The sequence below is a fragment of the Cyrtonyx montezumae genome, unplaced genomic scaffold (genome assembly GCF_038088225.1).
Source record: "Cyrtonyx montezumae isolate F1298 unplaced genomic scaffold, pur_monq_1.0 scaffold_29, whole genome shotgun sequence".
Classification (NCBI taxonomy): domain Eukaryota; kingdom Metazoa; phylum Chordata; class Aves; order Galliformes; family Odontophoridae; genus Cyrtonyx; species Cyrtonyx montezumae.
The window spans coordinates 1-24,599 of NW_027072033.1; the positions used below are offsets into that span (position 1 = coordinate 1).

General features: G+C 39.0%; 1 protein-coding gene across 1 annotated transcript; it reads right to left on the reverse strand.

The window, feature by feature from the left end:
* Nucleotides 1-169: 169 nt before the first annotated feature.
* On the reverse strand, nt 170-24,259 carry HSD17B3 (hydroxysteroid 17-beta dehydrogenase 3). The gene is made up of 11 exons (XM_065740563.1): nt 24,091-24,259; nt 22,017-22,063; nt 15,961-16,036; nt 9,947-10,054; nt 9,153-9,220; nt 8,002-8,037; nt 4,225-4,259; nt 3,167-3,248; nt 1,505-1,570; nt 1,204-1,353; nt 170-572 (listed from the first exon to the last, which is right to left on the reverse strand). The coding sequence occupies exons 1-11, from the start codon at nt 24,242-24,244 to the stop codon at nt 462-464; spliced, it is 933 nt and encodes a 310-aa protein (XP_065596635.1). The 5' UTR covers nt 24,245-24,259; the 3' UTR covers nt 170-461.
* Nucleotides 24,260-24,599: the final 340 nt, after the last annotated feature.

A 24,599-nucleotide genomic window follows, 5' to 3' on the forward strand; every position in this document is an offset into this window, starting at 1 on the left:
TCTCCAAAGTTCCAGCACATTCTTTCTATCCTGAAAGCTTCCTTTTCTCTTCTTCCTGCAAACTTCCTTGACTTTACAGAAGAAACAATGTACTAAAAAACACTCATTGTAAAAACATCAAAAAACACTTAAACAAGTTTGAGACAAAAATTTAGTTTTATTTGTGAACATCAAAAAAGCATAAATGTCTGAGGCCTCCAAGCTCGTGTTAAAATAGTAAACAGTAGCAGCAACATTTATTAGAACCTATCTAAAGCTCAGAAGCCACTGGAAAGGAACGGTAATGAAATTGCTTAATATATTTGTTGAATCAGGTCAATTATCTTTTCATTTGTGATTTGCCATGGAGATGTGCTTCCATTTGATTTGATTTTTTTGCCACATTACATGGAGACACAGGTAAATGCTTCCAGTTGGGGTTTCCCATTACACGTCATCATCAAAAAAGAAAAAAAAAAGACTTAGGACTTCCTCCACCTCTTCTTAAGATAACCAGTAAATGCCTGCAGAGCTGCCTCTTGAAGCCTGTTGCTGTGGAATACCCATAAAGGAATGAGCTGCAGAACACATGCCTTTAGAATAATTGAGAAAAAACAATACAAAATCAAAGGGTTACAAAAACCTCTTGAATGAAATTAACCACATGATCAGAAAGATTGTAGAATATAATGAATGCAAAAGCTTTTACGTCTACTTTTAGTACAAATACTTCTCTCAGCAGAAAATCCTCCTTTCTTTCAATAGATCTGTTCTCATCCTATACATACATATATATGGCAGCTGTTAATGAAAGTATTAGTCTGATATCCTGAGGAAATTATATTTATACAGCCTGTTTTCATGTACTTCCTTTTCCCAGTAATAACTTTTGAATATGGTGATTGATTTATTTAAAGGAAATGAAGTCTTGGATATATTCTTGATAGGAAACAGGCAGCTGGAGACAAAGACTAATGAAATATCAAACTAACCTCAGCTCAAGACACAGAAGTAGAGAATGTTGCACTTTGCTTACAGCACTGAACTCTGCATGTATCTTCTTCCCTTCAGAGTTTACCGGTGCCATATTAACCTTAACCTATTCCCAATTTGTCTTTTGAAGCAAACTTTAAGATCTCCAAAGTCAGTCAAAAGAACCCAATGAGCCTGGACAGCCTTGATTCAACTTTTAGAATCTGTCTATAAACTATCAGATGCAATTACCAGTAGTTCATGGGCTAAACATCCAAAAATCTCATCTCCAGAAGTGACGTAATGCAGTGATTCACTAACAAACTCTTCTGCAGTCTTTGTAATAAGACCAGGTTTTTGGTGCATTGTCATTGGAGTAGAGACGCCATAAGGAGCCACTACCTAAAATAGGGCATGCAGTAAAGGTTTAATGTTATCAGACATCTGCATTCACTCTGCAGAATCTCATACCATCTGACAAATGAGAAACGTATCTGTTTTACACTGAATTAAGGTATGATATGGAATAAATAAAGGTAAGATGTAGCATCACCTGTATGATAATTCCCTTTGCTCTATACTCTGCTTGCAGTGCTTTGGAGAAAGTGCATATAAAAGCCTAGAATAAAATAAAATGAAATGTTGGTGTAGGAAACTGTGAACTTTCACAACTCCTCACAAAATTGCCCCAGCATCACAGACGACCTAGTGCACAGTGGGTGGTGAAAAAGCATTTCGAGACACATTTCCTGCTCTCCTCCATTAGCAATAGCAAGATTGACAGCCTGCACCAGAGAAGATAGAGTCTGGCATTGGTCAAAGCCAGATATAGAACAGGTATGACTGCAGATTGGATTGAAAGATTTGTTGTATTTATGAAAATGCAACAGATAAAAGTACTAGAGTCCCATATATATTAGCTCTTGTTGCATGTTGCCATCTCTGACTGACATCCACCCTCCCAGACCAAGACTTACACTGCTCTTTCTCTAGCAATAAAAGGATAAGTGGAATACAACTTATGCCTTCAATAAATATCTCTGACCATAGCATGCAAATGTGATATTCAAAAATATATATATATTTGGATATTTATTTATTTCCTTGTTTGTTTTTAGGCTTCAACATGTAGGGTTTATCTTCCTAAGTTTTTCACCACACCATGAAGATTAAATGTACATGAATTTAATCTGTGTAAAAGTTGGCTTTTTTATACAATGAATAACTTCAGAAAATTCAGAAGCTTAGCAACATTGAACATATTTAGCTTAACAACATCAGTAATAAGAGATATAAAAACCATATTAGCCAGAGAATCCCAGAGTGTTTCCTAGCAGTCATCTGTCTATCTAAAAGTTTAAACACTCATAATTTTACAGTCTTGCGTGATACAATGATATGCTGACCAGTGAAACTGCATTGCAAGAAAAGGTAAATTTTAAAAGTACTCAGAAACAAAGGCAACAGACACTCAAGAATGAAAAAAAGGTTGATATAAGATAGTTAATGCACTATATCACTTTGAAATAATATTAAGTAAACTTATTTAAGGAACTAAAATTGTCAGGCTTGAATTCAGTTTGAGTTTTGAGTAATGAGGAACTTGTATCAAAATGAGAATAATGAAATGGAAAAGTAGAATTTCTTACCAAGAAAATACTAGCTTTTCTTAACAGGATGAATTTCATCTATGTTCAAGCAAAATCGATTAGAATTTTTCATTTGAAGCAAACCTGATGAGAGCAAACCATTTTTGGAGTTTCAGTAAAAAAAAAAATTCAGGAACCCCTCATTTTGATAAGCTCTGGCGTTTTGATTCAAAGTAATATTTCAAAGTGAAATCTAGGAAACGAAGAAACTCAGTCATTTACCATGACTTTTATTCCTGACTTCTTAAGAAAGATCTAACCCTCTTGCACATCTACAGTTTCAAGTAAGCCAGCTGAACAAGCACAGTAAAATTCACCATTCCTCAAATGAGGACAGACTGTGAACACTGATATAACACTAATTAAAGGCAAAAGCGTTCCAGTGATGAGACATACCTTCAGTTGGACTAGTTCACAGGAAGCACTAATTCACATAACTTTTTTTTTTTTCCCAGAGAAACAACACTGATTTATGTAATCTGAAATCCCAGGCCAGTAGAGCTGATATATAAGTTTTTGTAAACACTTGATAGAGATTTCTTTATAAAGCAATGTGAAAGACTTACCTTAGAAGCTGAGTACATTGTGTATAGTGGACAAGGAAAAGTACCCAGACCAGAGGACAGGTTCAGAATCAGTCCTTTCTGTCTGAAATTTTAATTTAAATAATTACATATAACATTACAGTAAAAATGTGCACAAGTGGGAGGCAACATTTCTCCCACAGAAGGCAGAGATCTCTCCTATTATACTGTAGACTACACTCTCTAAAGACCTAATTTTTATGGTTTGGTTAGGTGCAATTAAATCTAATGCAGCTAGGAAAAAATGAATAAGTAAAATTTTAATGCCCTATGCAAGCAGAACCATGGGAATATTTAGAAGCTATTGTACATCTAACAGAGGAAAAATTGCCATCAGAGGAAAGATTTTATGCTCCTAAGTAATTGGTAGGTTCCTTTTGCTCATTAGCCAGCACATTCTTTTTCCTGTTCCATGCATTTGTTGTTTTAGTTTCCCTATTCACAACTCCCTGTACAACTCACCAAAAACAATTCATTCCACAACAACCAGGAAAAACAAAGCAAAGCAAAATGCTTAAACAGTAAGAGCTTATTTTGTTGCCAAAACAAAGAGCATATGCTGTCCTCCAAGAGGTAGTCGTTAATTTTCCAGAAATTGCATCTGAAAACCTCAACTTCTGGTTTAAGGACACCCTGTGTCTGAAGTGCACATTGTATTAAAAGGAGAAAAGGGAGTACACAGCTGAATTAATCTCCCAGAGGAAGTATGGGAATTTCCAGAACTTTAAAAATGTTGTTCAAAGCATGGCTACCACTCCTGGAAAAATAAAACAATATATTCGAGTAGAATTTTATTTCTGCAGTAGCTACTTGCTTTTTCTATGAACAGATCAATATTTCATTTTATCTGTCTCATTCCACAGTTAATTGTCAACTTGTGGCAGTTTGTATCATTCCTATTGCAATTAACAGCAAAAGAAATAAATCTTACTGACTGATGTTCCATCAAGTACAGAAGCTAATAATGAAAAAGCATAGTTACCACTAAAGAATGTGGTGGTAGAAACAATACTTGAAAGTCATGGAAAATTGATTTTTACCTCAGTTCCATTTGTTTCAAAATTATGTGTGTCATCTGTAAGACAAGTACATTAAAAATATACCCAATCTCTGATTGCATTTTTTTAATTCAACTTGTTTTATTTGGAAGGTTTCCCATTTGATTATGCCCCCCGCACATACATACCCAGTTCAAATATGGCATGTTTAAAGATTTGAGAAACATTTTAGAAATGCTAATGCCCTGCCAATTAGCTAAGTTGGTAAAAAAGAATTCTAAGTTGGATCTTCTAAACAGCGAAAATCTTATGCTTATCCGAAGTTTTTTATCAGTATCTGAATTTCATGAATCTTCAGTTGTTTATTCTCCTAAGAAAAAAGTAAACTCTATCATGTTTTCAGATTTCTTCTTCTGGCTTTACCTGGATCAGAAATAGCAGAAAATGATTAAAAGAAAACATTTTTTCTGGTAACAAAAGAATTTTAGGAACTTTTTTTTTAATACTATTTAAAGATCTATTTCAGTTTTAACAAGAGACTGAATCATTATTCTGATTTGTAAGTCCAATCTTAGGAATTTCTTTCCTAAGAAAGAAATGCTTTTTGCATTTTAAACATATTCTTGCCATTAAGCCTAACTCCTTAGGAATTCCATATTATTGATGCATTACAATACATATATATGAAACTTTGTAGGATAAGAGTGTGAACTAACTTGTCAAGAGCTGTAAAAAAAAGCAGCGCAAGTGAATAATTCAGTTATTTAATTCAGGCCTTGTTAATTGTCTTTTTATTTATTTATTTCAGTATTGTCATAGTGTACTACAGGATTGAAGAATCGAGGTGGGTTTCATAAGCTTCATTTTCAGCAAAGATGCTGATGCATCACATCTGCTTGGGTGAAGGAGAATTCTCAGAGAAAGTGGAAAATATGGGAAATAGAACTGCTTTTCCTCAGTCATAAAAACTGTCCTGATGCCTGGATCCTACTGCAAGTAGTGAGCAGGATCCTATCAGCAGTCAAGGCAAGGAATGGAAAAAAAAAAAAAAGATTATTTGGACCAAGGCATGAGGAATGACACTTAGGAACTTTCTTCTCTGTGTTTTGCAGAAAAGCAAATGTTTGTGAAGAGGAAGGGGTCATAACATTGATAGAAGGAAATCTCCATGCCTTGGATGAGCAAAGAGCTCATGGAAAAACTCAAATGTCAGAATAGAGCCAACATAAAGTGGGAAAAGGATCTGGCCACTTGGGAAGAATATAGGAATGGTTTCAAAGCACTCTTGGATGTGACAAGGAAGGTTAAGGCCCACTTGAATTTATATCTGTCAAAGAAGGTCAAGGACGAGAACTGTGTCTTTAAGTACAACAGTAGCAAAAGAAAGACTAGGGAATATGTGAGTCCACTGCTGAATTAGATGGACACCCTGACTGTGGAGGCAGAGCTGCTGAATGGTTTCTTTGCTTCAGTCTTTTCTTCTAAGACTACCCCTCAGGAATCTCACTCTCTGGAGGTTAAGAGAGTCTGAGGAAAGGAAGAATTACCCTTAGAAGAGGTCAGAGATCATATAGGCAAGCTTGATGTACACAAATCTGTGGGCTTCAATTGGATCCACCCACAAGTGCTAAGAAAGCTGGCAGAAGTGATTGCCAAACTGCTCTCTATCTTCTTTGAAAGGCCATGGAGAATGGAAGAGGTGCCTGAGGACTGGAGGGAAGCCATTGTCTACTCAGTCTTCAAAAAGGTCAAGAAGGAGGAGCCAAGAAAGAAAGAATCATAGCACGGCTTAGGTTGGAGAGGACCATAAGAATTATCTAGTTCCAACTCCCCTGCTATGGGCAGGGATGCTAGTTACCAGATCTGGCTGCCCAGGACCCTATCCAGCCTGGTCATGAGTACCTGCATGGATGGTGCATCCACGGCCTCTCAAGGAAACCTGCTCCACAGCATCACCAGTAAAAAAATTCTGCCTAACATCTAACCTAAATCTCCCCTCTCTTAATTAAAAGCCATTCCCTCTTGTCCTATCTCCCTTCGGGTTCTGGAAGGCCACAATGAGGTCCCCCTAGGAGCCTCTCCAAGCTAAACAAACCCATGTCCTTCAACCTTCTTCATAGAAGAGGTACTCCAGCCCTCTGGTCATATTTGTGGCTCCCCTCTGGACCCACTCCAACTGCTACACATCCCTGCTATACTGGGGAGCCACAGCTTGGACACATTACTCCAAATGAGGCCTCAACAAGGGTGGAGCAGAGAAGGAAAATCACCTCCGTCCCCCTGCTGGCCACCCTTCTTTTGATGCAGCTCAGGATACTGTTGGCCATCTGGGCTGCAAGTGCACACTACTCACTCATGTCCAGCCTTGCATTCATCAGGACTTCCAAGTCCTCTTCTGTAGGGCTGCTCTCTATGAGTTCTCTCACTTTTTACAGATATCCAGGATTGCCCTGACCCAAGTGCAACACACCTGGCCCTCGACTTTGTTAAACCTCGTTAGGTTCTCAGATGTCTACTTTTTGAGTGTGACCAGGTCCCTCTGGATGATATCCCTCCCTTCTATCATGTCAGTTGGACCACTCATCTTGATTAGGGGCTAAAAGAATCTCTCTTCTGAGGAAAGGCTGGGAGAGCTGTGATTCTTCATCCTGGAGAAGAGAAAACTGAGAGGAGACTGAGACGAGAAGACTTAGGGGAGATGTTATCAATGCTTTCAAATATGTAAGGGCAGAATTTGAGTGAATGGGGCCAGGCTCTTTACAGTGCTGCCCAGAGACAAGGCAAGGGCAATGGGCACAAACTGGAACACAGGAATTTTACATACAAACATGAGGAAAAACTTTACACTGAGGATGACAGTGCAATAGAACAAGATGCCCATAGAGGTTGTGGAGTCTCTTGCTCAGGATATATTCAAAACATGCCCAGATCCTTTCCTACTATGGAGAACCCGCTTAAGCAGGAAGACTAGACTAGATGGTCTCCAGAGGTCCTTTCCAGCCTCAACAATTCTATGATTAATGGAATAAAACCTAAGTCCATAAAATTCATTGAACTACTACATAAATAAATTTGTTTCAATTGATTGATCTGATGTGATTTATTATCTGAAGTCATTAAGCAGCACTACAAATTTGAGAGGTAAAGTTTGCTAGCCAAAGAAAGAGGAATTTATCTGTTCATAATTTTCACATAATATTTATGAAGTTGTTAGCCAAAGTTGAGATGAACTCTAAAGCCCTGATTCTGCTCTTGCTGTGTTAACATGCCACTTGCAAACTGCAGAGCAATACGAACATTAAAGCATGAAACATTAACTGTTCTTGTAAGGGAAGGAAGTAACTAACAACTTTAACTTCAAGAAAAGTAGCCATTTGGAAAATAAATTCCCAAAGTTTCTCTCATACACTGATAGAAATACTTTTTTGTAGAACAGAATTGTTTCAAACTGCACATACAGTACAGTACAAAAAGTCAGACTGTGGATCTTCCTGCCCTGTAGATTTTAATTTTGAAACAAATCTTCCTGATTAGGGACACCATCTTATTTTTGCAAAATGATTTACATGCAGTATAACAATTGTGCTAAAACATTTCCAGTCAACTATGATCAAAATATTTCATAGATATTAGGAAACAACAGAGTCCTCTAAAGTAATGCTGTCATTCCAGTTTAAAAGGAGTATCTTTTGGATAAACTGGATGAATTTATACAGGAAGGTTAACTGCATGACTAAGAGTAGTCATGCAAATAATGTGGTTAAATGACTACTCTTTTCCAATACAGTGTATTGCAGATTTGGCAGGTGTGGCACATACCTTTGTAACAGAAATAATGTTACAGTTGACAAGGTTCTGCAATAAGCAAGAAAACAGTAAGTTCACGGATAACTTCAAAAAGCACGTAGCTTTTCTGTATTACAAACCTAGCAATTCCAACAGAAAAACTTGCTAGCAAAGCAGAGTTGCCCTGAATTTTCACTGACTGCATCTATGATTTGAGATATTCAAAGGCACATGAGCCCTGGGTTCATGTTTCACTAAACATGGAATTCAGATCTATCTTACATTGCTTTGTTTCAGCACTCTCCATTTTGCCCAGTCATGTCTGCACATGATGACACTGAACAGTCCGGTGTCCCAGCACTGATGGCACCAGAAGCCAAGCTAGATACATGCCAAGTTACACCCAAATTACAAAGGTGCCACGCTGAGCTGGAATGTCTCCCGGCAATGGAAGTAGCAGTGTTTTTCTATGAGATGCCTGCACACTCTCTGCAGGCATAAGCACTGCTGTGCAGAGGTGTTGTCCCAAGACTAGCAGGCAGGCACAGGCCATAGCAGCAGTAGAGGTTCCACTCCACAGGTTCCAATGGCTGCGGCACTGTGGGAAGCCGCCAGATGGGGGTATATAGTTTGTACCAGATGGTGACAAACAGAATGAATGGATCGTGGGACCGGGGTTAGCAAGAAATGCACGTGGAAGCTCTGTCTATTTCTCGGCTAACACTGTATAGGTAGACAATAGTAAGGCAAAGAAGAATTTGATCAAGTCCCTAACCCTGTCAAACTATTTCAAGTGTGCAAATTCCCCCTTAAAGAGAACCATGTTTAAGTAAGGTTTATTTTTTTATTTTCCTACACATTATATCAATGGACTGTCTACAAAATAAAGTTTTGGTAACACTGACACAAATGCTGTGGCCATGACTGGGCTGGTCCCATGATATTATGTGACAGCAGTGAACCAGAGGCTACTGATTGCTGCTATTGTTAACTGCCTGCTGCAATTCAGCTGAACTCTACCACTTTCTTCTATTGCAAGCTCTTTCAAACATTAAAAACAAATCAAAATATGCTTCTACACTGAAAAAGGCACTGATGGTAGTAGAGGCAGAATCTGTGACTGGTTAAGGAGAATAAGAATTCCAAATTATTATGTTGAAAGTAGAAAATCAGAGTAGTCCTACCTCATCTACATCTGGTGCATTAAGGAAACGGCATGGAAGAGGATTATGAAGCATTCCAACATTGTTAACTAATCAAAGGAAACATAATAAGGACCACATCAAGACAAAGCGCACAGTTCAGCTGATTAAACAACAGCCTTCTCCTTAAAACTCATTGTTTAAGCTGCACATAAAGAGAAATGTTGCTTAGCTTTGAGTCCTGGCCTCAATGAAGTCATCGGTATTGATCAGAGCTGACTTGAGGGAACAGAAAAGCAGTCTGCTGTACAGTCTGGGGAGTGTGAGTTAGTTGGTTTGTATTATTTTGTTCTTGTTTATTTCACTATTAAAAGGATAATTTTCTCAACAAATAAACAAAAAGTTTCAATTGTTCCTCTGTGGATCACGCCAATTAGTGTTAGCCACAGGCTTGTTTCAGTTTGAATGCAAGAAGTGCACACAGCTATAATTCCTTGAGGCCAAACAAGGAAAAAATCACCCCATGAACAGGACACTGATCATAAAATGGCAGAAAACGGTTCACAGCAGAAGAAGCTAGCACGTGAAGAAAAGGGAAATGCTCGGAGAATCTTAATTCACTGTTAAAACTTGTTCAAGATAACTAACACTAATACTACTACTAATAATATGCTACTACTAATAATATGCCAATACTTATCATGCATTAGGCAGTTGTGTGCCTGGTTTTAATTGTTAGCTAACAAGTTGTTACATCACATGCAGTTTGTACAATTCTCTGTTTAATACACTGCAGCCATAAAATACTCTTTAATTAACAGACTCTAGCAACTCACCCAAAACACCAATTTCCAAGCCTCGCAGAGCTTTTTCAATGTTCTCATATACGGAATTTTTAGTGAAATCAGCTTGTATAACCTTCACCTTTTGACCTGTGGCCTGCTCTGTAATTAAGAAAAAAAAAGAAAACCCTTTTTCACCTACGCAGAGAAGAATTGTAATTCAATAATAAGAGAAACAATGAAATGTCTAATCTAACAGTGAACAGATAGTCTTTTTTTTTCCACTTTCTTGCTTTGAAAAGAGAAACACCAGCTAAACACCGTCACTCATTACAATTATTTCCAGGGAAACACCCTGGGAAATAGAATGAATTTATGTCCATAAATTAATGGAAATTCCCTCTCAAAATCTAAACAGCATTTAGACATTCAGCAAGAAAAATAAAATAAATAAACAGTATAGCACCTCATCCCCTGATTGTCATGATATTTATAAAAGAACATTGTTAACATACATTAGACAAGTGAATGAGGGTGCCAGATCCTCATCATAAACACAGAATTGTTTTAAAGTGATTTTTTTTGTGTGCACGTAAAAGATTAACATTTTAATAAGCAGATCTCATTTTTTCATGTAAGAGGAGAAGACAAATAGCCTAGCCATATTTTCTAGACTATGCCATGTTTTCTGCATCCTTTTCAGCCAATTTGTCTCTTGTTTCTACATTTGCAACACTGTTGATTGAAACTTCTCTAGGATTTTGCTGAAACATATTTTAGTCCTGCAAACGGAGGGTACAGATTAAATTCTACAAGGTCAGTTTACACAGAAAGAAAAGGGAAATAGGTATGATTTTTCCACTATCATTGCTATGCAGGAGAGGAGCGCAGCTGTACATCACCCTTTTTCTCAGCAGTTGATTTATTATAGTCCATATTTTCAATGAAGTTTCATGAGGAAAAGTAGAGGCTCTTATTTACTCATTTCAAAAGGCAAGATTCTCTTTCAAAGCAGCCCAGTAAGGTCTTTTCTAACTAGATGTTCACATTGTAAATTCTTGCTACTAAATCTGCTTTCAAGTTTTGTGGGCAATCTGAAATCCAGATGAAGTTCACTGAAAAAGCAACAAGTGAAGCCTGGAAGCGTCAGAACATGATTGGGCTGAAGACTGTTGCACATGTCAAGAATTCAGGTGCACACAGATAGCATAAAATCTGTTTTGAAGCCACTCTGGGCAGCTGTCTGCTTGCTTGTAGCTTGGTTTTGTCATATAGGTAGCACTGCCTTGGATATGAACCACGCTTTGATTTCTACACAGAATCAGAGCCTCAACTCTCTGTGTCTGTTGAGGTTTAGGCCTATCATTTCTTGGACCACCTCGGGTCAGCAAGGCCAGCAGGATGCTATTTTGGCCTTGGGTCCAGTAATCCAGCTTGCAGACACGAAGGGCCTGTGCTGGAGGATGGATGGATGCTATTTCCCCCAGGATGATCCCTCCTTCTCTTCCATGTACTGCCAGCCCCAAACATCTCACACTACCAAAGCAATAGAAGCAGTTAGAGGAAACAGCGGGCACTTTGACTCCAGATTGGAAAGTAGGACACATCTTGTGCATGATTTTTGAGAACATCTATCTCCATGATGGGCAAGGAGAAAAAAGTGCCCTTTTCCATGCCCTCTCTCCAGGCTGCAGTTGCTTGTATAAAAGGGACAAAACACCCTTTGAACCTCAAACCTATAAAAGCAACTCTAGTAGCAAATGACCCCCTAGTAGTCCCAGACTCAGGGAACGATACAGCTACAAAGAATAAGGACATTGTAAGTATAAATAGGGTGAAGAGAAATAATAGAGTAACAGCTGGAGCAGATACCTATGGTGACCTGCTGATTGAAGAGCTCTATAGCAAAATGAGATGCTCTGAAAAAGAGTAGTGATGTTGTTGCCATCTTTCCTGCAGGCAATCAGAAGTGCAGCCAAGAATAAAGCTGCATAAAAATTAGGATCAAATAAACCATTTGGCCTTTCCTTGCATCCCTTTGTTAGTACACAACTGTACTGCTGCAACAAGTGCTGTCAGTGAACAAACAAATACTCCAGATGGCTTTACTATGTCTCATTTAAGAATAAAACAATATACTAAAAAATAATAAAACTATCATGCTAATAAATGACGAGCTATCCAGGGATAGCTCTTCAGAAAATAATAATTCTATAAAGTGGAATGCCAAAAAAAACAACTTCCAAGTTTCCTAGGTCTCTTCCTCCCAAAGACAAAAGATTTATGGCAGCCTTTGAAGACACAAGCTACTCCAACTCTTTTTTAGAAATCATAACCATGCCAGAAGGAAGAACTTTGGTTTTCAAACATCAGGATACATTGTTCTTTTGTAAAAAAAAAAAAAAAAAGAAGAAGATGAGAAAACAAATTTAAGGAAAAAGAAATTTTTAACTGTACTGTTTCATCTAATGTGCTTCAAAATGCATCATTAAGGATACATCTAACTCCTGACCTCAGATCACTTGTTGGACAGAAAAATTTGTATATAATTTATGGCTTCTTGAAATTTACCAAGAAGAGAAAATAGGCAGAAATATGAAGTTGGCTTGAACATGAAGCCAGTCAGAAACTCTCCTTTTCTGTTTGGAGAGATATGAAGACCTCCAGAAACCTGAGGTAGCGAATTGAATGCCTGAGTAACACAAGAACTGATCTCTGTACCAATAGGATACCTGTTTGAAGTACTATAATCAAATTAGAAAATGAAGAGAGAAGCCCTCAACCTTTGTGTTCAGCGGAAATTTACAGAGAGCGAAAAAAAGTTATTTAAACAACAAAAAGAATGTAAAAAAATATTTAAGACTGGTGAAAAACACTGAATATTTTTTTGTACAACTATAAACTACAAGTTCTCACTACAGTTCTAATGGTTTGGTGGATTTTTGTTTGTTTGGTTTTTGTTTTGTTTTAAGGAAAAACAGTTTCAGAAGAGTAAATAGCAGAAAAAAAAAAGAATGGGGCAAAAGTAGAACTGGAACAAAACAGAAGAGTGCAAAATTCAGTGAATGAAAATCCTTTGGAATTACTATTAATTAGTAGATAATTCAGAAATTTTGGTCAAGCCCCCTCTGCAGCACTTTGTATTGGGAAATCAACCCTAAGTAATAATGTTTTACCTCAGTAGATCAGCAAGACACAACGGGAATTATTAGCAGACTCTTGAGTTGGAAGGAAGTGCCAGTGGAGCTGGGTTTTGCTACTCAGTGACCTCAGCTGCTTAGCTCTTGGAGCTATCTCTGGAAGAGGACAGGTGAAGACAGAGTACACTTCCTGCAGGATTGGGAACAGCTAGACATAACTAGCACCTTTATGGATTTAGTGGGAGCAAATCCCATTTGGCTCCTGACCATTCTGCAGGGTGTATGTCTAGCGACATGATTTCTGCAGGGATAAGTCAAAAAGATTAATTATATCACCAAATCTAAATTCATGGCCCACACACTCAGCCAGTCTAAGCTGATGTACCTTGTTTTTAACTGATTTCTGAGAATCAAACACTAAATATTTCTTTACATATATGTATTTGAGTAATATTAATGTCTTACAGAGGTGTCTTTTTTTTTCTCCCAAGACTTAACATTTAAGCAAGTACAGGCTCTGATCATGTCAGACAACTCTAGGGTATAACTTTTCTGTCAAGATCTAGCTCTGTTTGTAGAGCTTGGTTGGAAGTGTAAGAAGAAATGGGAGTGCAGCTAATAGCTTTCCATCTTATCTAAACTTCTGAACAATGTTTTATAACCACAATACTAAACACATTAAATAAGCAGCACATCTTGGTGAAATGGTTGCCTCTGCCTGCTAATGGAAGATTTACTTTGTTGTTTTTGATCTCATGTTCTAAAAGATCCTTACTGTTCAGCTGAGTGGAAATCCAGCTTTTGATTCTTCTTTAGAGAAATGTTTTTTTGGCTCGGGGATGGCCTGCTGAAAGCCCCATTTCTGAGAGCTATTCTCAAGCACATTGAATCATCTACTTTTTGCCTCCTTTCAGCTATTATATCCAGTCTCTGGATAGAATACCATATACAGGATAACTAGGTAAATAATATTAATGAATTGAGAAAGAAGACAAGTCTACTGGTTACTGTCTCCAACTCATTGGTAAAGGATACACTGTGTAAATGTTAAGAAAAAGGAAACATGATCAATGTGTGCAGTCCTACAGCATATTTGCATAGCCTGTGGTAATGTTTGTGTCCACATCTCTCTGTACCTTAATCTCCTTGCATTGGTTCAGAGTAATAACTGCTTGGAGTGAAACATTCCTTGTTTAAGCAGTTTAGAAAGAAAAAGCAAGAATTAAAAAAAATGAAACCATTATGGTAAATTTTATGTTTCGTTTCGGGTTTCCATTGTTTATTTACTCTCAGAAAATTACAGTAAGTTTAACTCTCCTTCCCCTCCCGGTGACTGCTTAGCTTAATTACTATAAATCCAAGTCTGAAAATTGAGATCAGAAGAGCCATCTCAAAGCTTTAACATAAACACACACCTAGAGCTCCTTGCTAACCTCTTTATCAGATGCTTGTTGTTGCTGTGTCCTCCTCCCATTCATTTTGTTTATGCCATCTACTTGTTATGTACCCAAACCAACAAACAACACGAGTCATTCAGGACAAATGCCAAAACCCACTGAACACAATGGGAAGACCTCATTGGGTTTCGCCAGCAATTTCAAGCAAGCTCGAGGGAAAACTCAGTGCCATCTGCCCAAGGCAGGCTGCCACAGTGGAACATTCAGGACAGGAGGCCCTTGGTGAGGGGCTGCTGCAGAGCTTAGCACTTTCATGGGGAAGGTGCCCTAAAGATTGCCTCATTGTAAATCCCGTGAAGAGGAATTTCAGGGAACTACCTTCCCAGAGCTCCACCTCTCTCATTCTTCACTTAGCTGTCCAAGTCTTGGGAACCTCATTGTTTTAATTCTTTACTTCCTGTTATGATTTACTATGCAAAGAAACATTTTTTTTTAATTAGGTTCTGTTACTTTAATTCTTTAATATTCAGCTACAGAGAAATGCAGCGACACCAGAGCTTCCACAGTTCCCATTGGAGTCTACTTTTTATGGCATTCTACTTACAAGAGCTAGCGAATGCCCCATCTACACTGGTCTTATGGGCTACAGCTTGGTTGTTGCTTTCCTCCTTCAGTACTTCTTGCTTCTCAAGGGAAAGCAAGTCTGTCTCTAGAAATGAGGGGCAAATTAGATGAGAAATTTAGAAGCTCAGTTCTCAGTCTCATCCCAAAGAGATTGAAGTCACACCCTGTGGGTGCAATCTGCTCTGAGGCCTGTCTCACATTCTTCCCTTTGGAAGGGCTGGGAGCTTGGCACAGCACTGCCCACACTGCAGCACATGCACTGGGGAGTTTAGGGACAGAGGCCATGTAAAGGAGAACAACCCCGATTACAGCTGTCTGTAAAGTTAACAGAGGATATAAACTCACTTGACTTCTTTAGAAATCCTAACTTTCAATCCTAATGTATTTAAACACACTATCCCCCAGAGCAAATGGTTAACTCCATTTGAAGAAAAGAAAGGGAACATTAATTCTAAAGACACACTACTTTACTGTCTTATTGAAATCCAAATGTAATTTGTAAACCTTAAAAAGAGAAAAGAAAAAAAAACAATTATTTCATTTTTACTCCCCTTCAGCTACCTTCCAAGAACTAGCCTCAAGGTAACCTTTCTTTATCAAACAAAAACTGGTTCCTAGATTATTCAAATAAATCTACTGCCCTATCCCCTTTGCCTCTGTTTATAGATCTTAAACTCATGTGAAGTCAGAACAGAACCCAAAGTCATGTTTCTCTGTCCCAAACCATTGCACTGTTTGAATAATAGCATGTATTTTTAAAACAATAGTGCCTGTAGATCTGCAGTAATAGCTTGGGCTCTATCTGCAGCAATATCTGGGAGTCCACTTTAGAAGGGAAGCAGGCCCAGGTTCCCACCAATCCAGCCTGCCAAATGGGAAGGCACATCAACCTGGGACAAATGCTTACCGATTTCATTGGCCACTCTCTGCAGCTTCTCAAGAGTTCTGCTTATCATAACTATATTTAACCCACGTCTTGCCAGCTGCAAGAGAAGAATATGTAAGTTGTTGGAAAGCAATACTGACAATTTGTTTATGTATTTTGTACTTTTACAATTAAAACTGATTTCAGTTATGAACTGTTTTCAGTTGTCTGTTGGGCAAACAACAGATATTAAAACTGGTTCTAATAGTCTGTGAAAATACCTTGGCCCCTTACAAGAAAAATATACTTGAGAACAATGAGGTGCCAGCAATATGATAAAAAATAAACAACCATTGCCAGTTTCAAGTAAGAGTGTGTATACAGAGAATAAAGATGATGTGGCATTTCCCAGAAAAGCATTGGGAAAACAAACGATAAGTCCCTAGTCATTTTACAACACCATCTTTGACCTTCATTTCTTCAATTAGATTTAAAACAAACAAACAAAGAGTCATACAAAGGTACATCCACTTCGGTATTTCCACGTGCAGAACAGATGTAGAACATACAGAGAATGGCATTCTCCTGTTTTCTGTAGGCTCCCCATTCCCGTCAGTTAAGGAGTTTTAGGCAGAATCTGAGAGAAAAACATGTCCAAAGCTTGTGAAACAAAGTTATTAACAAGCAGCAGTTGAACAGAGTTATGTGCACTTAGAAAGATAAGAGTTGAAGCCAGAAAATTCTTGTGGGAGCAAGAAGGAAGAAAATCAGTCAGTACAAAAGATAAAGCCAACTTCTTCTGAAAGTATCATGTTATCTTGGAACAAGAAGTGAACTAGTGAAGGCCACACACTGAAGACCCATTCATTTCTGCTGATGATTCCCTGCAATGCACTCTCCCTAAGCCTACTGGAGGGAAGCAGATTGGCCTACTGAGCTCTTCTGAAACAATGGAAAGAATGTCAAGGAATAAGGACCTTTGAAAACCTCACTACATTGAGAGCACAAGGGGCAGACTGCCTATTAAATGTATAAGCCACAGCCATTTGCATTTTCAGCACAAAGAACATGCTTACAATCCTGTGCATTTGGAGAACCTCTCACATAATTGGGCATGTCTCCATGGAGACATGCCCAGGTTTAGACACTCTGGAGTTTTGAAAGCTTATTTTATGGGCTCTGTATGAGGTACTCAGGAAGAGAAGGTAAATTGCCTGTACACTGGCAGATTTCCTTTTGTCTAAAATGTTCTCAAGTCAAGCTGCTTCTAACACACTTGGAAAGCAATGCAGACAGCCTCTGTTCCTCTGGTCTCTTTATTTGTAGCTGTCACTCAGATGACTGCATAGAGATCATTTTGGTTTTTTGAGCATTCAGACAATTAAATATCGGCCATATCACATGCAAAATAAAATCAAAATTCTATTTTGTTGGGCTTCTCAATAACTCCTCAGCTATGTCCTTGTATCTGGTGATAAAAAAAAGAGATCCCTATTGCTATGACCATATTTTAACTAAAATGGCAAAAATGCTGACTACCAGGTGAACAGGTGAGAGGATGCTTCTTTGTTGCTGTATGCCAGATCCATTAGAAGCATAAAGCTGTAGCAGCCTTTGCTCAGTGCCTTCTTTTTGGTGTTCTGTTTTTATTGTTTTTTTTTTTTTCTAGATATAATCCATACTCCACATGAGTGCAGTGGAACATGTTTTTGGGGCTGCACTGTCCCCAGGCAGAGTAGTGCTGGCACAGGCTTGGGCCTGAACTGTGGCTGTAGAGAGCCACTGTGATACGGGCTGTAAAAGGTGGTTCATGGTGAAGGAAGACTGAGCAGAATCTGCAATCAAAACACTGTGAAAATGCATGTAAAATTCGTGTAAAGCCACTCCAGCATGTTTTAGCTGTTTGATCTGATGTAAATCTTCCAACAAATAAGTTTTTCAGACAATAGAGCTTCATGTAGGGCAAGACAGGTTTTAGAATCAACCCGTATCTGTGACTAGCGCAGTTGCACTGACAAATCGGTTATGCTCTGCCTGGATCACTAGATACAATAATCTGAAGCCCTTAGCAATATACCATGCAAACTGTAGCTACCTGCCATAGCTGTCTGGCCATCGGAAGAGATTTTCTCTCTTTCACAGGACAGTACTTTTATTTCACCCCTTCTAATTTCTTCCTTGTGGTTCAGATGTGTAGGCTCTCCCTGATTCCAATATTTCAGTCCTTTTTTGCCCACAACGTTGATGGATGCTGCAAGCCTCTCACTACCATTACATCACAAGTGACACACATGGTATTTCCAGGAACAGAGCCAGGATCAAATGGAGAAATTAGAATGTGTGCACAAATGGAGCAGGAAAACTCCAATCATATTTAGCTTGTATTATGTGCTGCTTGCAATACTACCACAGATTTCAGGCAATAAAGAAAGGTTTGATATTTTGGAAATGTTTGGATTAATAAATGAGCGCAGTTCCTTTCTCAGAACAGTCTGCTAGAACATTAATTTAGGCACAAGCACCTGTTTTATAAGAAAGTACAGAAATATTCACAATTACAATACTGCAGAGGTTAAACCACAAATCTCAAAATATGGAATGGCCTTGGACAAATGCCCAGGATGTTTAAGACACTATGCTAGGAGCAGTTCCCAAAGCACATCAGATGCTGTTGCATCAGGCAAGCAGAACTAACAAGATTGTAATAGTACCTGAATTGATAATAGGTGAGTAGAGATGCCAAGGAGGTCTCAGATGTGACATTTGGAGACAAAAACCTGGTTTTGGAATAAGTACAGCAAACTAGAAACCAAATGCCAATACTCTAATGTCACAGCAGTCAGTTTAAGAGGTAGAGACTCTATGTTCAAGAAGGCTTCACTTCAAGAGTCCTTCAAGAGTCACATCACTGAAAAAAAACATGGTCAGAGCCTTCACAGAAGCCTGGACATTCATGTGGAGGGGGACAAACTCAATGCGCGTTTTCTGCCAACATGAGCTCAGAGGTCCCCAGCGTAAGAAGGATGTGGAGCTGTTGGAGCAGGTTCTTGGGAGGGTCATAAGGATGATCAGAAGGCTGCAGGAGCACATCTCCTATGAAGAAAGATTGAGGAAATTGGGCTCGTTCAGCCTGGAGAAGAGAAGGCTACAGGGAGAGCATATTGTGGCCTTTCAGTACTTCAAGGGAAATTATAAGCAGGAGGGGGACTGACTTTTTATGTAGTCTAATAGTGTAAGGACAAAGGGGAATAGCTCTAAACTAAAAGAAGGAAGATTTAGGTTAGATATTAGAAAGAAATTCTTTACTCAGAGAGTGGCGAGACACTGGAACACGTTGCCCAGAGAAGCTGTGGGTGCCCCATCCCCGGAGGCAATCAAGGCCAGGCTGGATGGGATACTGGGCAACCTGACCTAGTGGCTGGTAACCAGCCCATGGCAGGGGGTTAGAACAGAACAGTCTTTAAGGTAACTTTCAACTCATTCTGTGGTTCTATGAACCTAAAATGACAATAAAATGTGTGTTCTGCATCAAGCAGTATTCTGAGACTTCAAGTTTTTACACGAACCAACCCAGCCAGTGAGAAGAATAGACTTGGCAGAGACATTTATCTATGCATAAATCTACAGGGGTTCTGATGCAGTAAGCACTGTAATCATTGCCTGGACCTCTGTCTCCTGTGCTCTATTTGTGAGCCACCAATTTGAGCTTTCACAATAAAACACTGAACAGAGGCAGCCACATCACACCATCCTTCCAGATCACCAGAACTAACGTCAGTTTCTGGTACCACAGGAACATAGATCTCTTCCATTATTTTGTAGCTTGTTACTAATCCATACCTGAAGCACAGCCTCTTCTTGGTCTTAGAGCACAAGCTCCAGGGGCAGAGACGTGGTAGCCCTGTGGCCTGCAGGCAAGATTTGCCTTCATGCCGTCCCACGGTATCAGCAGAATCTATGCCAGATGAACATCAGAATTTTGTGCCCTGTATCAGACCAGTGAGACAGCTTGTTCATTCACCCACAAGCCTCACACAAGCATGTACTTTGACCTCAGCCAGCAAGATGATACGCCAAGCTATGAACTCATACAGGGTTGTGCATTAGCTGAGCACATCTTCTATGAGTGGGACCTCTTGAAGAGAAAGATACATCTCAGCAAGGATTAAGATGGCTCTCAGTCAACACAAGAAAGCAAAAAATAACAACCAAGCAAAAAATAACAACCAAGCATTCCACAAAAACTTGCCAGTTCCTGCCAAGAACTGTTCTCTCAATAAAGGAATAAAAGATGGTAGTTATTTTATTCTTTCTGATTATGAAAGCAGCCATTCATAAGCCAGAGCCGGCCTTTTAACTGGGATTTACTGTTGTAACCTATGTAGCACAAAGGAGGAAGAACAAAGACAAATTCTGACCTAACACTCCCAGGTGCTTGCAGACTTCATGTCACCAGGCACACCCACACACTTACTTCAGCATGCTACTTCTGCATGTGACCATACCTGGAAATGCAGTTTTAAGGGCATGATTTTGTAGAGCAAATAGTTCTAAAGAAAGGAATTCAGATAGAGAAATCATGGAGGATGATATATTTCTGTGAGGCTTTATGTAGATGGTACACAGACTACTGGTGAGAAAAGGGTGGCTCACCTTTTACGATGGTTGAGGCTCCAAGAAGAGATCCTTCCCTGGTGGTGGTCAGCCCTTAAATGGGGTCTGGGAGAGGTGTAGCCAGGCTCCACCCCTTCCAATCACACAGGTACATTACCTTCACCTGTGCCCCTGCAGCTGACTCAGTGTTCACCTCAGGTGATCAATCAGTGGTTCAGGCCATGATTCAACAGTTCCCATACAGACTGACAGTTCTTCTCTGTGTTTCAGCTTCATCCCTTTCTTTTCTGTCTTATATATTCATCAAAATCTTTCCATTTTCTTACCACTACAGCAACTCAGTCAGTAGACAGAAAGCAACATTTTCCCTTCTTTCACACAGGAGAGATTGTGATCTTCCTCACAACTACAATAAATTCTGTAATATTTTGTATCTGTGCTTCCTAATTCCAGTGCAGTTTAGAAAGCACTTACTGTATTGCCACTCCCAAGTAATCAAAATTGGGTGCTTCAAGTATGAGTAAACAAAGCACATGTTTAAGAAGACTGGTTTAATAATCCAATCTACTAAATAAACAGGAAAATCATCTTCCTTTCCTGTGAGATATGTTTTATGTACAATTTTTCACATTATATATGGTTTATCACCTCAAAATGTATCACTTCTAATCCAGACTCTTGCATATTACCACCTGCTAATTTTCACGTGGTCGTCTTAATTCTGAAGACAATAGCTTACACTTTGTTGCAGTAAAGCAATGCAGTTCAGACAGGGAGCTAGTTATGAATGAAGACATCAAAGAGAAAATCTGCCATTGTCACTATCACACATAGCAAGGACAGTCTCAGAGGCCACCATGCCTTCAGCAGTGGTGAGCAGATGGGGATTGTTGTGGCACCTACACTGCAGCACAGGGCTGACCGCAGCTCCCTCCTCCTGCAGGCTCTTGCAGTGACTGATAACTAATCAGACTACCAGGGTTGCTTACAAGTTCCTTAGCTTGTAGGTCATATTTATTTATATACATTTTTCCTTTCTTTGTTGTTTCAAATATATATCTCAAATGTTTATTTGCAGCTGTGAAGGATAGCAAAATACATTTTGTATGTTTAATACTGGACAACCTCACCAATAGAGAAAAAGTGCATTAGCTGTAAAACTGGGGAAATAAAAGGATAGTCTGGAAGACATGCCACTCTGGACAGACAACACAAAATCATTTCAATTACTCAGTGTTTTCATTTCATATCCTTGGACGGACCGGACCATTACGACATGAATGACATTCCTCTTAAATGCAACATCAGTGTCCTTACAGAACTCAGTTCATGTTATTCTGCGCATAGAGAGGGAAAGGATTAGTACCATGTTTGTCACAAGTGGCTTTGAATCCCAGGCTCTTTTTACTAACATGCAGAGACTGGTAATGGATAGCTATTGCCATTTTGTTGGAGTAAGATTAAGGGAGTGTAACTTATCTCACCTCAAAGGAATATGCTTTTCCAAGTCCATCTCCTGCTCCTGTGACCACTGGAGAAATAAAGTAAAAGTAGGAAGGATTATTATGATTGTATACATAGATCTGCTTTAGCTCCTTCTTTCTTGAATTTGTTTAATCTTGCTTTTGTTTAATCTTCTGCATTTCTTGGACATTATTATCAAAATGTTTCTAGTAAACCACCAAATCAAGCCTTTCTTTTTATTGAGACTTTTTTTTTTTTGTTGTTATTTTACTTAGCACTTCTTGTCTTCCAAGCAAATCTCTCCCCACAGTAACCTACCTAATGCAGCAACTTAGTCATTACTCTCACTTTGAATGAAGAGACAGCAACAAATCCATTACCCATTACAGGGCAGAATATTTCTATTATGCACGTATTTTTTAAAAGTTCTCCTAGTAACTTGCATGTTCATTGCAGTAAGGCAGGACGTAAGGAGTGACCAGACGCTGATACGTTTCCTCACACAGTAGGTCTGTCTGCAAGGAAAAGCTAACTTTACATCACCTCTGCTATCTTTCTCATGATTTACCTTTAGATTTAGTGTCACTGGGAAAGTAAACAGGCTTTGGCATTTGCAAGGCACACTGTACTTTAAATATCATGAAAACAAATAATGAAGAAGGAAAATACTTATCACCTTAGAAGTAAGGGATAAATAAGTGAAAGCTCTAAAGCTATTTTGAGAGTTATATCTGACACATTTTCTTCAATTAAGAAATGAGTCAGTGCCTAAAAACAAAGTAAATTAAGGACTTCTAAACTGACAGAGAAACCGAAGAAGCAGAGTGACTTTGAACAGCCAGGTTCACTGCCAAGGGGACAGCAATTACTCTCCTGTTTGCAGGGAGCAGAAGTCCCCTGCTGAAAAAGTGAGGGATCATTTTGACCACAGCAGACCTGTATATGAAAAGCAAGCTTCCACCTGCCAGCTTGCATCCTTGCAGGGCTCAGGATCTCACATTCCACATGATGCTGCAAGCCCCTCAAGCCTAATGAGTGCCTCTGGGCTGAGAAAACTTAATGTTTATCAAATGACAGAACACAGCTGCTCCACTGAAGGAAAGGACAGTCTCTCAGCCTTCAGGAGGTCAGGGTTTCAGACAGAGGGCTACATGCAGTGCTACTGACTGTCCATACACCATCCACGCCCAAACATTAAAATGAGGCCTGCGTATTATTTCAGAAGCACCCGGTGGTTAACCAGGTCTTCCACAAAGGGCTGAATTTCATTTCTTACTTGTCCTTAAATGTGCTTATTAAACACATACATTCCAATGACATCTTGTCTGTAATGCAGTGGCAAGTAAAGGAAGCACTAGAGTACTTTTGGGGTTGCTTCTTAACAAGATACCACCAGTGGAGACATCTGTAGCCCAGTATCTCAGAAACTGTGCTGCCTTTTCATTCATACTTACTTTTCATTCTGCCATTTCATTCATATTGAAAATCCACCACGACTAAGAAAAACATCAATATTTAGTAGGAAGAATCTTTTTAATAAACATTCATGTTATGAGGATATGTAATATATTTTAAAAAGCACTGCCGAGTTGTAGCCTTCAAAGTTTTTAGGTAAGAACTGATTTGGCTTGTTAATTATACCATTAAGGATAGATCACCAGTTCTGAAAGTAACACACTGGAGCAAAGTCACCAGGAGCAAAGACAAGTGGCTTTGAAGAGTGGAGAACACATGCTAGACATAAACTGGTTGCTTCACTTATCAGGAGACTGAGGATATAGGCAATGCTATTAAAAGAAAAGCATTTCCAGTAAAGAAAAAACATCAGAAGTAGGAATAGGAAGAGAATTCACGTTCATACACTGGGGATTCAGGTTGCTGCCAGTTTATTTTTCTCTTCTCCCCAGGTAGGCAAACACTTCAGGATCATAAAACTGAAGTTACTAGCAGGCAACAAGAAGAAATGAAGTAAAGCACACTTAGTGCAAATCACATTTCCTTCTGAAGGAACAGGGTAAGGGAACACAAGGAAAATTTCCCAATTAGTAATGTAACAATCTCTCAATTACAAGAAGGTGAGGAAGTTTCCATTACCTGCCCATTCTCCCAGTGATCGGAAGAAAGCCTGAGGCAAAGCACTCCAAACATGAGGCAAAATATATTTCATGAATCTGACGCATTTAAGCAGCGCAGAGAAGCAGATCAGTGCCCCAATAACAATGAGCAGCTGATGCTGGAAGTCGTCCATGGCACAAGAAAGCAGCAAACGAGTGCGCAACAGTAACACTCTGCCTGGGAAGTGGGCAATGGCAGAGCAGCCAGAAGTCTAATCACAGCATGTGGTCTGCTTTCTCCAAGGAACCTCCAGAGTTTAGACTAGAATAGTATCTCTGTTTTACACTCAGATTTGTAACTGACTGGGAAAAAGAAAAAGAAAAAAGAAAAAAAGAAAAGAAACAATGAGTTCTAGTGTTTGTTTCAGTAGGAAGGTTTCATTCCTTTCCTGGAAATGAAGCTAAAAGAAAAAAAAATATTTTTATTTTAGTTGCTTAAGACTTGCGGAGACTGATGATGGATCTAAACCAAAACCCTGGATAAGAATA